The sequence below is a fragment of the Gopherus flavomarginatus genome, chromosome 1 (assembly GCF_025201925.1).
Source record: "Gopherus flavomarginatus isolate rGopFla2 chromosome 1, rGopFla2.mat.asm, whole genome shotgun sequence".
Taxonomy (NCBI): Eukaryota; Metazoa; Chordata; order Testudines; family Testudinidae; genus Gopherus; species Gopherus flavomarginatus.
Genome location: NC_066617.1, coordinates 353,852,036 through 353,869,778, shown reverse-complemented (window position 1 = coordinate 353,869,778; position 17,743 = coordinate 353,852,036). Strand labels below are relative to the sequence as shown.

At 42.9% G+C, this 17,743-nt stretch overlaps 1 protein-coding gene across 3 annotated transcripts in view; it reads right to left on the bottom strand.

The window, feature by feature from the left end:
• Positions 1-3,125: 3,125 nt before the first annotated feature.
• The window catches only part of PRCP (prolylcarboxypeptidase), a 77,658-nt gene continuing 63,040 nt past the window's right edge, over positions 3,126-17,743 (bottom strand). For all 3 annotated transcript variants that reach the window (XM_050941774.1, XM_050941783.1, XM_050941794.1), the window contains 3 exons: positions 13,219-13,383; positions 12,013-12,200; positions 3,126-6,765 (listed from right to left, as the gene is read on the bottom strand). In XM_050941774.1, the coding sequence (XP_050797731.1) occupies positions 6,561-6,765; positions 12,013-12,200; positions 13,219-13,383 (558 nt within the window). In that variant the 3' untranslated portion in view covers positions 3,126-6,560. The remainder of the gene's footprint in view (positions 6,766-12,012; positions 12,201-13,218; positions 13,384-17,743) is intronic.

The window sequence follows — 17,743 nt, the reverse complement described above, 5'->3', positions numbered from 1 at the left end:
TCCCCTTACCTGAGCTGCCAGCAGACAGAGCTCCAGGAATCTAGGTAACCCCCTTGGGGGTTATATATGATTAATAGCAACTAAACTACCATGCATAGGAGGCAGAAGGGTTAAAAAGTCCTTTTTTTTTAAACCCTCTATGACATTTGTAAAATAGTCCATTTCGAACATGCCTGGTGTGTGCCTAACAGTGCACATGATTGGCTAGTGTAACACGAAGAGTTTATCAAAAGGCACAGAGAGTGTGAGTAGAAAGAACATGGGTGACAAACCCATCAATGGCCACAGGGAGATAGTCTGTCATTGCAGTGCTGTAAGTTACTCTGAAGCCTAAATGGAAAGGCTCTTGGATCTTAGCCAAGAGCAGTGCACTCACTCCAGCAGCATCTATCATCTTCTCACTTACCTTGCCCAGGAAGGAGAAGCTGGAGACAAGGCAGTAGCTGCCAAGATGCTTAGAGGTAAGAGATCTTATACCCTTCTTAAGCCTGGACACTTGGGTGGTAACATGCCCCTTCTGACTGCCAGATTCTGATACTCTGACTCGTATTGAAAGCGTCTAACTCCACAAGTGACCAGACAGACTGCTCATCACGTTGGGCACTAGTTAAGATAAATAGGGGCATTACACTCTGGCCCTTAATGAAGAAATTTACTGTGTCAGCCAGCAGTGGGACACACTATTCCCTACCAACTTTGCCTGGGCAAAGCATGAGTCCATTTCATAGGGTGTGACAAATTTCACTTAGAGCTTTCAGGGGAGAATGCTGTATTTACAGTACAAGTTGTAATGTTTCACCTTCAGCTCTCCGAGCAAAGCCTCAGGAAGGCAAGTTGGCCATTTTTCACTTCATTTTTACTTGTTGGAGGACTTGAAGTCTGTTATGTTCTAATTAGGGCCTCATTTAGGGTCCCCCAGCCTCCTTCCATGCTTGTGAACTCAATCCTTCCTCATATTGAGCTTATTCCCTGCTGGGCTGATATTCAAAGGCATGCATGGGAGTTGGGCAGCTCTCATTGGGATTTGGGCCTAACCATCTTCTGGGTCTTTGGAAATCTCCTCCACTTGAATCTTAAATCCTCAAAACTCTTTCCATAAACCTTGTCTGCTGCATTCTGGTACCCAGTTCTTTACTAAGACAAATTCAAGCCATCAGTTCCAAACTTTCTCATTTATTCTCTCTGTTGTTAAGTAGGTGAGCCTATGTGACAGGGTCCCTGGGGTGCAACCTGGACTGTGGGACTACTAAGCCCTCCAAATGCACCAACCTGGGCTGCCTCTCACTGTGATGCTGGTGTGAACCTGCAAGCCCCGACAGGCTCTGTGCACTTAAGAGCCATCCACAGGCAGGGACGCAGCTGAGTTACTTCAGTGATCTCTCAGCCACTCAGTAATCTCTCAGCCACTCATCAATAGAGAGGCTCCAGCCAATGCCCCCTAACTCGCCAGTCTTACACCCCAGAGCTGTACCATCTTGCCCTGGACGGAAGCCTGACCAGTGTAAGTTCATTACTTAGTACGCCACTTCTTCATAGGAAAGTGGACATGCGCCAGCCTTTGTAAGCTGAGCTGAGATTCCCCCAGCCACTTCAACTATTGCACACTGTTCTGGGTAAGATATAGAACAGATTAACTATAGAAAGATCAATTTTAAGCAGGCATAGAGATCAGTTAGAAACAAAAATAACTTTAACAGACTAAGCAAGATTTCAATCAAGCAATGTCTCACTTTAACAGATGGTAAAAGCAGGTTACCATTCCTCTGTATACAGACTGCACCACTTTCCACACTGGGACCAAACTTTCCCAGTTCAAAGTCTTTTCCTTGCAGATGTTCTTCCATGTTTTGAGATGGGGGAGGAGAAAGGCCAAATGATGATGTCACTGTCCCTCTTTATACTTTCTTCCAGCTGCTAGAAAGATCCTTTCTGTGACGTGGGGGTCGGGCTGCCCCCATTGGCCAAGCAGTTTCAACTGCACACATACCTTCTCTAAGGAGTCTCTGGGATAGAGGATTCTTTTCTTGGTGGGCCATCAACGCTGCCTGGCCCTTCTTTGTTGCAACTGAAAGGCTGGCTGAGGGTGTTTCCAACCTCACAACATATTTCAGTAACATACATAGCAATACTTCATAACTTCACATACAATGTTCAACAGATGGAGGATTTTAATATGATATCTCACAAGGCATACTTTGTAGAAATTGCATCATTATATGGCAGTGGTAAATATGGGGGTTCCAGGGTGCGACTTTGAGGTCCAGAGTGTCACAGCCAGGATAGCTTCTCCTCGAGATGGAGTTTAGATTTTTTTGGTAGCCTCTTTGACAATGCAGGTTTGACTGTATTAGAGATCTAGGTCAGTGGTTTTCAACCATTTTTCATTTGCGGACCCCTAAAAATATTCAAATGGAAATGCAGACCCCTTTGGAAATCTTAGACATAATCTATAGGACACCAAGGGGTCTGCAGACCACAGTTGAAAACTACTGGTTTAAGTAGCTAAAGTTACCTATGAGCACAGTATACTATAGATAGCAGCTATTCAAACTTCTCCCCAGCAGCCTGCAGCCCCAGTCTGTATGGAATGACCCTGTGGGTGACATGGCATTTCAGCCTGCTCAGTCCTATCTAATCTTCAGCATTTGAGATTGTCAATTAGTGCCAAGAATACTAGTGGTTTCCATGATGCTTGTCTATCTAGATACTTACATGACCCTCATATCAGTGTAGTACGAGAGCAGACATTTGTCTATTAGGGTCTGGATTGAGACTAACAAAAACCAGCAATCAGATTGCAACTTGCAAATAATACTCACCTGGCTAGATTCAAACCATACTAGAGGGGAAAAGATTATTTGCTCATTACCAACTTCCTGAACCATCTAATCCCCCAAGCAGTTAAGAATTAAAACAGTTTTCTTATTTGAACCAGTTTGGGGCATCTGAACACCTGACCCCTTGGATATTACAAAGCAGTGATAACTTAATAACGGCATATTTAGCTTACTTTCCCTATCTGGGGCTCAAGCATAAACTAGAAAACTAACTTACAGAAATGCTGACAGACCCCAATGTCTGTCTAATATCAGCAATCTGCTTACTTTAAAAATGAAACAAGCAACTTCCAGAAATTCACATTTATTTATCTTTAATACTTGTTACAGCATATTTTTGTCATACAGATTTCAATTTCAAAACCTTCTAGCTGTAAGATCCATTGTTACTGGTTTTTGATTCACATATCAGTGCTACACCTAGAAATTTAAATTATTTGCTTTATTTTATGCATTTTTCCCCCAAAAGGCAACATATACTTAAAACAAAAAAATTCACAGTACACACAGAGAACAAAAGTGTTTCTAGTGTATCTGGGAATATCTTCTTGAAGGGCATGAAATATGGTCCTGTCATGATACAGCTGGGCAAAGAAAGTAACAATCCTATCCCAGCTCTTGATAGTCTAATGTGCATGACATAAAAGCAGGGAAAGTTACATTTCAAAATGAGGTAGTCAATCTTTGTTGATGGTCATTCCCTAATACACACAAACTCTTGGACCAGGTCTGAAAGATCCTTTAAGGAAATAAGCACATAGATGGACCTACAGTTTCAGTGCGTAGGATGAAGGCCTGAAGAAAGCCCTGTTAAGCAGAACAGAGAACTGGTCACCTTGTTAAAAATCTAGGAAAAGTGGCAAGGGCCTGATCCAAAGCCCACTGAAGTGTATGGAAATACTCTGATGGGCTTTGAATCAAGCCCTTAGATACTAGAAGAATGGTACAGCCTGAGTTGGGCCTACAATAGATGGAAGCAATAACCATCTTCTAGAAATCTGAGCAAGGGACTGGATAAAGCTAATGGAAATATTGTTTTAATATAAAGATTTGGGGGCCAGAGTCAAAAAAAGGCCTTTTTACAACACTGAAAAAAAAATCTGACATGTTCCTTTAAAAAAAAGAAAACAAAAATGCTACAGAAAATAGCAAAAAGGCTGAGATGGAGGGAGAGAAAGGAAAAAGATTTTTTTAAAGACAGTCGTTTTTGAAAACCAAAGCGTTTTCAAGACATTTTAGTTCAATCATCTCTAGATCTGACAATGTTCCCGCTGCAGTCAGTGGAAGTAGCTGGATTAGGCCTTTATCCTCTCCTTGGTTATGAATGGTTTGTGCATTCCCAACGTTTAGATTCACTTAGTCAGTTCCCTTTCTTGCCTCCAATAAAGCGTGTTAAAAATAAATCTAGATGCTATCTTAATACTATTGATTGTGTCTTCAGGTTTTAACTTTTGTTTGGCAGTGGATATAGGAAATGTGGTTAGTTTTTATTTGATCTAAAAAGTTTTAACACAAAAAAAAGTTAAGGCCACTATTTTATTGTAAAATGTGTGTGCACACACACCCCTCATAATGCTAGAAAATTGACCTATTTGAATGGACATTACTAATAATTGACAGATTTTAGTCCATTTCTAAAGAGCTCTTCCCCTTGCACTAGGATGCTTCTCTGGTCTTACTCTTTATAGGCTCCAAAGTGATTACCTGCTAAAGGCAGAGCGTGAAAGGTCCAGACTGCTGAACCTGAACATAAATGCTTCCTTGTTCAAATCATTCCCAGAACAGCGGAGCAAAAGCAAGGATATGCTAAGAGCTCTGTCAGTAAAAGAACCAGACGTACAGAGTGTTTCAAAAAAAATAAAGGTTCAGAATAAGATCTATTTTGTTCCTAGAAAATGCTGGATTTTGTGGGAATGTAACAAGCAGCCTGGAGTAAGAAGAAATGTTGTATTTTAGGCTAAAAAATACAAACAAAACTGGAATTCTAAGAGACCCTTGGGTCTGTTTGTTGCGTTGAGACTTTATGAAATGAAATTATCTAGTCCTGTTAGTCTAGAAAGGGGGCCTTTTGGAAGAAGTCTTTCATTGTGAACAAAGCCAAAGCTGCAAAGTGAGAGGATTCCCTCAGCCATTTATTAATGCCAAATATGCTGTCTCCATGAATTGGGCAGTTTGTCTCTTTTGGAAGCCCTACAGAAAGCCAGCTAGAGCACCTGCCCTGCTGAGCACTGCCTCACACTTTGGGTTAATGGTGTCCCAACAGTTTAGCTGCGTTCTGAATAGTTTGCCCTGCAAACAATTTTTAAAAGGCTTTTATTGAACCACCATCAGCAACCAGACCATGCAGAATCTCATCAACACACAGAAAAGGAAAAGAAAACAAGGTCTAGCCCCAATTATGTGTCACTTAATATGATCTAGCTAGCATGAGTACTGTGTCAGGTTTCCTCTCCAGGAGAAGAGTTTAAAGAAAGTTTCCCAGTGATGCTCTGAAAAACAAACAAACAAACAAACAAAAAATGAATAAAATGTTTGTGGGAAAGCAACAAGAAGGAAGAAAATACACACCTCTCTCTTTGGCAGCAGCAGATATCCTAGCCCTGGACCTAAGGGAAGCAGTGAGGGAGGAAGAAAAGTGATAAATTGTGCATGGCTAATCAGAGAATTAATCAACAAAAGTGTATTTAGGGGCCAGTCCTGTTTGTTCTGTGCAGAGAAGAGAAACAACCATACAGTGTATGACAACTTGGTTAAGACGTTGCTGAAAACAAGAAAAATATTTAGGTGATTCCTACTATTCTGCTTTAAAAAAAAAAAAAAAAAAAGTCTTTCCGCCCATGAAATCACATCCCAATGTGGTTCTGTTCCTACTCTAAAATAACTGCTCCTCCCTCCACCCCTCACCATATCAAAGTGGTTTGTATCCCCATGTAACTCTCCAGTACAGAGGTGACAACTGTCTGAAGCCAAAGGAACATGAAAACTCAGCTCCCTATCATGGTTTGTTTTTAACTGGAGGCTGGAAACAATAAAAGTTCTGCTGGAAAGCTTGGAGAGACTCGCAGTCACTAAAGACAAGGGTTTGCCTGTAGGAGGCAATACTCAGCAACTGAACAGATGTGGTGTTTCACTCTCCAGGTTAGAGTATTAACTAATTAGTCTGTGTCTCATAGAAGACAGCATAGGTGCAGTTTGTGTTGATAGGGGCAAGTTCCAGGGCAGATCTCAGCTGGGGCGCTCCTGTCGGAGCTCTGGCAATTTACACCAGCTGAGACGCAGCCCCTACATTGAGATCCAGTTGAAATCAGTGAGAGCTTTGCCATGGAGTTTGGTGGTCCCTGCGTCTGGTCAAGTACACACTTCGTTAACTTTGGAAACTGATTTTGTGAGGATACATGGAGCCTTGCAGGAATCAGGCTCCACACAAGCATGTTGCAAAAAGGATGTAATGCAGCATTTGATAGTAGCAGAACAGGAAGGCATGCCACCATGGGTGACTCAATCCATGTACTTTATTGATTGAGGTTTGTCCAACTGACAGCCATCTCCTCTACCCCCCGCCCCCCCACCCCCGAGTGAAAGGCGCAGTGCTGACAAGCAGGTAGTAAAGGAAGAGAGGAACCATGGGTGAACAATGTTTTGAATAGAACTCTGTAATAAGGGCCTGATCCTGCTCCCATTGAAGCCAATGGAGATAATGACCACCATTATTACAGTACCACTTTAGTGCTTATGCCTGGACTTTTCAATCCATTGCTTCATGTACTGAACTTCCAAGGCCCGGGCTTGCAGCACAGATTTGGGGTCACCGGGATTGCTGGCACGCAGGTCCAAGTGATGAGCTCCTTCTGGGATCACAATTGCAATGAGAGAGTCTGTGATATTCCGAGTCACTCCACCTCCAGACCACGGGTCCAATCCGCCATTGCTATAAGAAAAGTCCATATAGCCCGTTAGATTACAGTTAATATCCTGAGTGACAGTACCTGTGTGATAAAGCTAGGGGTCTCTCAACAGCCACTGTTACGATCAGAGATTCAGTACTCAGGATAGACCCAAATTCTACAACAAATCCCCCTGCTCTGTGGTGTTCTGCTTCAGCATTCTGCCACTAACTACAGCCCAGACTGTCCCCTCCCACACGAAAAAGCCATGGAAAGGAACATCTCATGAGGACAACTCAGTGAAAAATTCAGTGCAAAGGTTACCGCAGATTGCCACACAAGGAATGGGGCCTTACTTGTTGATCCCAGGAGATGACAAGAAGCCACAGGGAAGGAGAATATGGCCCTGTCTGCCCACTCTCCTAGCAGAAGGGCTCCCTTGGGCCTACCCAAGTGAATGGGGCTATTTGTGGAATAACATACCACACAGTGGGATGTAAGGGTATCACATTCTGGCTCAGTATGATTTGTATGAACTCCTTGGGGAGACATTTCTGCCCCCACTGAAATCCAGCTCCTCATGAGACAGAATGTGGCCTTTCTTTCATAGAATTCAGCAACAACATGCAACAGCTTAAACATGAACTGAAGTAGCCTACATTCACTTAAACTTACTGGGGGAATTGAGCCCTCTTCATTTGCAAATTCGCATTCAAATGGGTATACTTTTCAACACAGATTGCCTTTTCCAGACAGAATAAGAGTGACTGTCGCAGAGTGATAGGTCAATATACTTCTATCTTCTCTCTTCCCTTCTGCACTTTTGGTACCAAACTATTCATTTATTTAGGCCTTTATTTTAATGCCTTTTCTGCAAAAATAATGGAACAACTTCCCTGTTTTTACAGATGGGTCAACTGGGAAAGGTCCAAGTTTTTCAAAGTGCCCATGAATTTTGGGTGCCCAGCTGGAGACTCCATCCGGTGGACAATTCTGGAAATTCAAGCCCTACAGGCAATCTAAACCCCACTGAAATCAATGGGAGGCTTTCCACTGGCTTTGGATCAGGTCCGATGTGCTTTACCCAAGTCTATACAGCAAATCCTATTTCTAAACAAACTGAATACAGATAAAATCCTCACCAGTTCGAGAATACTCCCTTTTACAGACTAATCTCCTTTTAGCCTGGGTCCAGCAATCACTCACACCCCTTGCCCACTGTCCTTTGTTCCAGTTTCTTTCAAGTATCCTGGGGGGTAGAGAGGCTCTATCTTTAGCCAGCTGAAGACAAAACGGAGGGGTCTCCCAGGGGTTTAAATAGACTCTCTCTTGTGGGTGAAGACCCCCTCCTCACTCCTATGCAATGTCCAGCTCCAAGATGGAGTTTAGGAGTCACCTGGGTAAGTCACATGTCCATGCATGACTCACAGTTTTCAATGGTACCATCCATTGTTTACAATCTACCTTGAACGGCCTCAAGTAGACTTCTTATGTGGATTGGAGCATTCCAAGATCCATTGTCCTTTAAGTGTTTCTTGATTAAGTACTTAATTTCAACATTCCTTTCTCCAGGAACTGACCAAATGTTCTACTAAAGTTATTTAGAAATCAAGCCAGTACACAGCCAACATTAATAACATTCATAACTACGAATACAAAAATGATACATGCATACAAATAGGATTAATACAATCAGTAGATCATAACCTTTACGGAGATATGCTACATGGCATATGTAGCATAAAACACATTCTAAGCATATTTTCATAAAGCCTTATGGGAGGTACCATCACACAGATGCCTAGAGGGACAGGGGTCTATTAATATCTCACAGCCATAGTATTTCATAAAAATATCAGTCAATTACACTCAAAACATTTATCTCTATCTCCAACTTTTGACCTTGAAGAACTACAAATAAAAACTGACTGCGTTTGAATTATAGTGTTTGTTTTTCCTCAGTGGAAAAATACAGGAAGTCTTGCATCTCTCTCGGTACCTCTAATTTCATGGCTCAGGAGGAAAAAAAACATTCTGTATTTGTAAAACAAAAACACATAGAGCTGCATAATAAGCAAAATGCATTTGATTTAAAAGGTCGCCTGAATCAGCCCAGTGCCTTAGCAACAGTATATTGAGTTGCTGAGAGACCCAAAATGTTCATGGACTTTAATTTCCACATGAGTGGGACCAAGAAATCCAAGCATGCAGCAGGAAAACAACACCATCCCTGGCTTTCATGGGAGAGTCTGGCTGCTCCATCCACGATTCTGGCCAACGTGCCAAGTGATGGTATTGGCAGCACTGATGTAGACTGAGAAACAATGATCAGTAGGCGCTATATCCTGGAAGGTGCTGAGTGCTAGGATCCTGATCCACTAAGGCAGTTAAGCATGTGCTTAACTTTAAGCATATGAATAGTCCTATTTACTTCAATGCAGACTTAAAGTTAAGCTTAAGTGCTTTGCCGAGCATCTTGCAAGTAAAGAGTCTGAGAATACAAGAGAATAAATTCAAGCACACACTCATTTTTATCCAAGTGAAATAATATCCAGGAGTCAGCTATTCCTCTCCATTCACTACATGGTTACAAATGCTTCTTGAGGGACAAGTTCCAAAGCAAATCATCATCTACAAGGATCCTGGTGTGGCCTTGAAAAAAATCAAGTTTCCAGTGTAGAGTTCCTATTTCCCACCCCCATCATTAGTTCTTTAACCCTGCCATCACTGCCCACTACTGACAGTGCAAACAGAGCTTCCTAAAGGGCCCTGACCCTAAAGAAACATCCCTATGAGAAGCTCTCAACCCATCTGTCTCCCTCACCCCTTGGCCCTCCTAGGGACCAGGAGAAGCAGCTGGGAGGAGCCTTCACAATCTGACATCATCACTCTGAAACATGCCACTCACAACAAAAACTCTACAATCCCACGTGTTAACGGGATTAAAGTATGGTTTCCACCACGATGCAAGGTTTCCATGCCATGACAACTGAAAAACTGAATAGCTTCCAGTAAGACACTCTGGTATGAAAATTGCTGAGAGTGAAAGAGTCGCTGCAAACACCAAACTCACAAAACTAAAGTTGTAATAAAGGTGCACTCTCCTGGAGAGCCATACTGCATCGGCTGTGGTCTCTGTAGCATTCACAAGCTGAGAGAGTTTGATGGAAGATCTCCAAGGAGATACAGAAGTGGTGCTGGGGATTTCTCTGAATCAATACTGACTAATGCCTCAGCACGGCGCTCTAGGACACTGCTGCTGAGGGTGTCATCTTTTGGATAAGAGGGCAGAAGTCATGAGCATTTTTGTTTCTTATGATCTCAGGGCATTTTTTGTAGGAGTAGAGACATCAGTTCCAGTATCCTGGCCAAATTCCAATTTGGGTAATTACATTTGGCCTGGAGAAAATCCACCCAACAGTTCCATTCCAATATAGTATGCTTCACTCACTGTCCTAAAACTGTTGTGTCAGTTGCTTTGCAGTTAAACAGATGTTGCATTTTACTCCATGTGGGGCTGCATCTCCATGGTGGGTGTAGGGATCCTTTGTGGCCCTTCAGGATAAAAGGTGCTATATATATATGGCATTGACAATATGCCTGTCCAAAGGGAAACAGCTCAGCTTGTGGTCCAAAGTATTGTCTGTAAAGCACTTCTTTTTCATTCAAAAGATTTTCTGGTTTCAAATGCCCTGAGCTGGCATAAATGCTTAAACATACTTTAAATATGTTTGTTTACTCATCTGTCAATTTCTAAAGCAGAATCATACTGTACAATTGGAATCTTATTAAGAACAAGCAACAATTTGCAGGAACTAAACTAGATGATTTGAGGTTGTTTTTTTTTCTTTTTTTATCATTTAAAGAAAGGTTTCCATCAAAGCATAGTTTTACACTTTGGAGCAGATACCTGCTGGGGAAGGAACAGCAAGAGACCAATAAGAGAGAAAAGCAATAGGCCTTTGGAGCTAAGAGACCAAAGTCACAGGCTGAAATCCTGAGAATAATCCCTGATTCAAGACAGGATGCCTTATTTTTAAAATACACAGCTATTTACTAGGTCCCAAAGACTAATTCTGACTTTCGTTTAAAGAAGTTTCTTTTCTAAAGGAACTTGAACAATTTGAACAATAGCACAAGAAGTCTCTCGGGGAGCTGCCAGTGGTAGGCAATCACTGGGTGCTGCATCAGAAGGAAGACTGATCTCCCTATCAGAGTTTCTAGCTTTCTCTCTCTAAAAATAAAGGGAGGGAAGAAATCTAGACAGCTGCTTAAGAAACAATGATTAATAGTTGTTTGCTGAAAGTTGTCTCATGTTAGGAAAGGAGGGCCGCTTTGTGAGTTTGGAGTCTATACTCCAAATTATATTTATACTCCCCTCATTTTCTTATTAAAAGAAAGATCATTCCCCATGTTACAGAGACTAGGAGATGAGCTGTAAAAGATTAGGCTACTGGTTTCTATATTGAGAGGTAGACTGGCAGGAGGCCCCCAGAATCTCTGCTAAAAGGGCCTGAAAATGAAACTGGTCAAAGGGGGCCAGATAGAGACCTAGTAGACAGACAGAAGGGCAAGGAACCCTGGGAAGGGGCAAGTTGATGTGGACTTGGTGACAGAGCTGACAGGCAGAGCCGGGGGCTGGCAGCAACCAGTATTCCTGGAGTACCCCAACAAGGGGGTGTGTGAGGCTGGGCAGCCAACATCCCAGAGGGAAATTAAGAGACTCAGGCCTTGGCCAAGAGAACAGAGGGCTTGAGACATGACCCAAATGCTGGCTTCCATTTTTAGGGCCCAAAGATAAGGCTTTCAAAAGAGGGTGGGTGGCAGCTCTCCTGTATTCAGCTGAGGGAGGGAAGGTTGCTCCAGCCCACAGCAGAGGCTGTGACTCAGGGTGACAGATGGGGCAAAAGACTCCTGGTGTTGAAGTTTGTGTTTTTTAGACTTCCATTTACCGGGGAAGGGATAGTGCTCTAATTTAGCTGGAGAACTAGATGGCATTACCGTCCTGGGATGCTATGGCAATTACCACATTTACAGGTGGAGAGACAAGAACACGTTTCCTCACAGAAACAAAGCCACACTCCACAAAGCCATAAGCCAAATTCACCCTTCAGAGGTGCACATGTAACTCCCATCAACTTCAACTGGGGACTCCTGGCTACGGCTACACATTAGATGACATAAAATGTGGTAGAGGGTTGTGGTTTTGGTGCTCAGAGCCCCAGATTCTATCCCCACCAGCAACTCACGCTGGTAGAGGGGGATTGTTACAGAAGCAGAAGTAAGCTCACCTGAAGATGATGTTACTGTGTGAACTGATGTTTTTCCCTCCATACAAAGAAGGAATCCAGGAAGGGCGAGGTCTCACTTTCCACAGTTTGAAGCATTCTTCAGAGAAGTCATGGAAGTTCCATTTCCTAGTCTCAAACATGTCATTGACACCATCTGTGCACATTGGCATCACCATTTCTGTGCAAGCCTGGAAGGCAAGGCAGGAAAATGTAACAGTGGCCTCTGTGGGACACTTTAAATATGTTAGTTATGGCTATAGCTGTACTGGAAAGGAGGACTTCTTTCAATGCCTTACATAACAATAGATATTTGCTACATATTAAAATGCAGACACTGAGCCACGAACTACTTGCCTTTCCCACTGACCTCAGTACCATTAGCCTGAGGACACATCAGAAGTGGTTCTATTTGAATAAACCAGAATCAATTTACCCTTTTAAATTTACATGGACTCAAATTCAGGTTTTTCTGCTGGAACTTAATAGTTTGCTTCTAATACAAATGTTGGTGTGAATCTTAAACCAATTGTCAAACACCCAGGAGCCCCGGGTTCTGTTCCCTGCTCTGCCGCTATCTTGCAGTGTGACCTTGTGCAAGTCACTTCCCCTCTATATATCTCAGTCTCCCCACGTATAAAATGGGGATAATGGTACTGACCTTTCATTGTCAAGTGCTTTGTGCCCTAAAGATGAAAAGTGCCATAAACATTCATTATTTTAATTCTTGACGATTTTCCCTACTGCATATCTGCAGGTCACCAAGACATATTACTCATGTCATTAAAAAGCTTCCACCCTATTCACCACCATACATACCAGCTCAAGATAATGTTCACGTTCTGTTAACAGATTTCACAGAAAAAGACTGAAATAATGTTTTAAGATCACAGTCTAATTCATAGAGATCATCTAACACAAACTCCTTTGTTGGGAAGGCCAGGACTGTTCACAAAAGCTAACGATAATCCCTTGACACATTCCTATTGAGTTCTAGACGAGCTTGATTTTGGAAAAAATAAAGTCTGACACACAGTTGGTGCAAACGGCACAGCTTGTGTTGATTTCTCAGGGAAGGTATGCCAGTTTACAGCAACCAAGGATCTGCACCCATATATTAACGCACATTAAAAGATTCTGACAGAATGAATTGAGAATTCACAGCAGCTTTGGCACTTTGGACATTTTGGAAAAGGTTTGTGTATGTACCTGATAGTACCAGCCCGTCAGCCCAAGATTCCTTGTGGCACTCTGAGACGTGTTAAGGCACGATGCAGCTCCTGAGTAGTTGTAGTAGACATTTACTGCCTGGAAAACATTCTGTAGCAATAATTTGTCTGGCAGTTTGGGATTCTTCAAGAACTTGCAAACTACCTATAGCAAGAGAAAGGGGGAAATGTCTCTAATGATGCCGTTGACACACACTGACCAAACCTGAGAACAAGTCGGGTATGGTGCACTGCTTTCTTTTGAAAGTTTTGTCAATCTGAACTACAGCATTTCTTGGACACCCTATTTAATTTTATGGTATATACTACAAAGACAATTATATTAAATCATAAAAACAAATATAAAATATTACATGTAATGCAGCTGAGTTATTTTGCTGCTAGTACCCAACATTTTGAATTTCCCAATTTTATTTCAACTGTACAATCTTAATATTGCGTTAGAAGTTTCTGCATCTGTGATAAATGAAGGGGAGGGGTAGTTCCCTTTTATGGACACCCAGCCAGCCCGTTAGCTATAAAATCCATCTTGGTAGCTGCTCTCTACTTGCTTTACCTGTAAAGAGTTAAAAAGAAAGTCTCCAGATGAAGGAAAGGGAGTGGGCACCTGACCAAGAGAGCCAATGGGAAAGCTAGAACTTTTAAAAGTGGGGAAAAAACTTCCCTTTGTGGGTCTGTTGTTCTCCGGGGAAGAGGGGAACAGGGGAGCACTTGCACTGTGAGAAGCTGAAGGCCAGATGTGAAAATCATCAGATCATATCTAGAACTACTTATTTGAAAACCCCCAAATATGTAAGTAGATCAGGAATGTTTAGAAAGACGAGAGTAAGGTTATTTCTTTTATTTCTGTAAGGCTTGTGGACTCTGTGCAAACCCCAAATGCTTTTGTATAGCTTGTAACCTTTAGGCTGGACCTCAAGAAGGTTATTCCTGATGTTTAATTTTTGTATGTGGTTTTTTAAATCTAGCAAAAACCTACGTTTCAGATGTATTTTCTTTCTTTGTGTTTTTAATAAAATTTACCTTTTTTACTAACAGGATTTGGATTTTTGTGTCTGAAGAGGTTTGTGTACATGTTTTTTAGTTACCTGGTGACAACAGATGATTTCTTTGTTTTCCTTTCTCGGCTCTTCCCTGGAGCAGGGTGAAAGGGCTTGAGGGTACCCCAAAGGAAGGAATTCCCAAGTGTGCCTTCCTGAGTTCCAAGGGGTTCTGCATTTGGTGGTGGCAGCATCTACCCATCCAAGGTCAGAGAAAAGCTGTAACCTTGGGAGTTTAACACAAGCCTGGAGTGGCCAGTATTAATTTTTAGAGTCCTTGCAGACCCTCACCTTCTGCACTCAAAGTGCCAGAATGGGGAATCAGCCTTGACAGCATCCAATTCCCTTGCTTTTTAAAAATAGCTTATGCTTTATAATTAGAAAAGTTAATAAATAATTTGGGGTTCCTTTGGGATGAAAAATGTCTCCTAAAAATATAAGTTCATTGCATCTAGCACAATGGAGCTCCAATCCATGGCTGGGGCTTCTAGATGCTACTGTAATATAAATCAACATAAATTGGGAAGTTTCTCATTTTTAAAGTGATACTGTTTTTAATCACTCTAGCAGTTTTTTTATTTCTTCAGCTCTGGAAAACATATTGGAAGAAGGCACTGTCCTGCTGGAAAATTCAATCAATGCTGGGTTTGGTTTGTAGCTCAGGGTTAAATCCTGGCCTACATCACACCATGATCTGCCTCCACACAGATTTTCCCCCTTCCTAAACAGAAGAGGTATGTGGCAGCTGACTCCTGAGCACAGCTCCCTTCTTATCTCCTGCTCTGTGGAGGGCCCTCAGTAAGTCTGGGATCTACATGAGAAAGGGCAGAGACTGAGCATCCCAATGGTAAGTATCGGGGGGGGGGGGTCAGGGCACATACATCAGACCCCAGTCCCCAACCCAGGCCTCATTTGGGTGGCCATAGGAATCTCTGTTAGTGCGCTCCTGCCAGGGACTGGAGGAGATGCACCAGGGCTCTAGAGCAGTAGTGAAGTCACATGGATGCCTGTGCCAACAGTTCTGGCTACCTGAAGACCTTCTGGGATATACACGGTTTGGGGGCAGGCTCCCTAGCTCATTGTGGGAATATGTGTGTGTGCTGGAGGAGGGGGCAGTGTGTAAATCCTGTCCCTGTCCCCGTGAAAAGATAATCAGGAAGAAACTCTGGGAGGGGATATTTGTGTAGCTTCCTCTCCTCTTAGCCTCTCCCACAGACTTATGGGGGGGCAGAGGTGTGCAATTCAGCCCCCTGCAGGGTGCGGAGAGTACCTGTAACTCCCCCGAAGCTGAAGGGAGTTACTGGTGCTCAGCAGAATATAGCTCCCTTTGGGTTGCGAATAACATTCAGTAAGATGTGTCCTTTCCTCCTGTTAGCTAACTGAGTGCCTAATACAAGGTAAAATCCTACCGAAGAAGAGGTAGTTACCAGTTTTAGCACAAGTTAGCAGGTTGAAGTAGGGGCCATGGGGGAGCCTTGAGTTGTCTGTGACCTGCGAACTCAGGCAGTTCAGAGTTTTAACATGAGTGAGCAGGTCACAGGCAACTCCAGGCTGCCCCATAGTAGTGTTAACACAAGTTAACCTCTACTTTGACCTGCTAACTCTCGCTTCGTCACTAGGATTTTACTTTGTTAGCTAACAGGAGACAAGAATTGACACTTAGGCCTTGTCTTTACTAGTAAGTCACCAACTCTTCTGTCATCATTAAGAGAGCTTTCTGCCTTAGCTAGTTTCAGTGCTTAGTTTGGGCCAGGGCTTGCCAGGGCTGAGCCCCGGCACCGCTAGGCTTGGCAGTTCATAGCCCTGGCACCTCTGGGCTTGTTGCATCAGTTATGAATGTAAAACAATTGCTTGAGACCCAGCACCTTACTGCTTGAGCGCCAGCACCTCTTCCATTATAAATGAAGCACTGACTAGTTCACTAACCAGCTCTGCCCCTGAGCAGTTAAAGGCACTGAAAGCTCACTCACTAGTGCCCTGGTGCCTTGCAGAAGGTAAAGATGAGAGTCTAAAGAGCTGCAGACAGCCCTACTTCTGTAGATCAAGCACCAGGGTGGAAGCAGAGAAACCAATCCCTTCTCAGAGGGCACCATCTGCCCACACTAGAGAAAGGATTATGCAGACACATTCAGCTATTCTAACAGTTTTCTTCCCCTAAGCTCTCAATACTCTTCTCACTCAGCTAATCACATTAGTTTTGTCATTAGAGCTCACATTTCATAAAAGGTACCTAAACAGCTTAAGCCACCCAGAGAGGCCGCATACATTAGAAGAGCCAAGACGAACAGCAGGAAGGATTTTCTATTTAATATCTTACTGAGCCACTGTGGCTCACTCAAACCTTTGAGCTCCCTCTATCACTAACAGAACAGCAAATTCAGGGATGGGAGTGAGGCAGCAAAGTGCATCCTTCAAGCTATATTTAGACAGACAAGAGACTGAAATCGAACTGAGGGTATTTATGCTAGTGGGAGAGCAGCAAAGGACAGGTGAATTTCCATTCTCTCCCGCTTTCCTTTCTTTTCCCTTCCACCAGTCAAGTCTGTGGTTATTTCTGTATGCATGTTTCAGCTTTTGTTAACAAGCCAGAGCAAGTCAAGCCCACTTATGCACACAACATGACAATACACAGTGCAAGGACATGACAAGAAAACCACTCTGAAGCCCAATTCAGCAAATCCCTTACTCATCTCCAGATTCTGCTTTTGTTGCCACTCAAAGTAGTACCTCATGCTCAAATCCAAGGGACCATTCCCAAGGGACTACTCAGTATGAGCAGAAGTGCTTGGGTCCCATTCAAATAAACCACACTACCCACATTAGCAAGATTTTCCCAGCAGGATCAATCCCTTATGTAGCATATAAAACCAAGTCTGCTGACTAAAAGAGATCAACAGTTTGTCTGTTCAGAATTTAGGTTTAATGAAGGATAAACACTGGTATTGACTTTCTTTCTTTTAATTTTACCTACTGTACTTCATTGGTAATTCACAGTAGCTCAAAATGACTCAGAGGAATTCACTGAGGGGTTAACAGAGTAGAGGCAGGCAAGACCAAGAAGTGGCTCAGAGGCACGGAGCACTCCAAATAAGTAGGCTGGCAAATAAGGAAGAGGATGTGGAGAACTGCAGCCAGGAGGTCAGAACACAGCTGCAGGAACAGTCTAGTTCCAGCACTTTGGGCCTCTGAAGACCAGAGGGATTTGGAAAGATCATAAGAGGAAAAGGCAACAGCTGAGATCATAGCAGATGAAGGTATGAATAACGAGGGGAGCCAAGGGAAGTAAAGACCGATAGCGACTTTCCAACAAGATGATGAAAGAGAAAAAAAAATGTTTTGGGGCGGAGGATTGGCTCTACAGAGCCAACATGGAGTAAAAAAGAATTAAACATATTTTTGACACTAAAAATCAAGCAGATGCGACTCCAATACACACAGGCAGCAGATCTGATGAGCCAGAAAGAG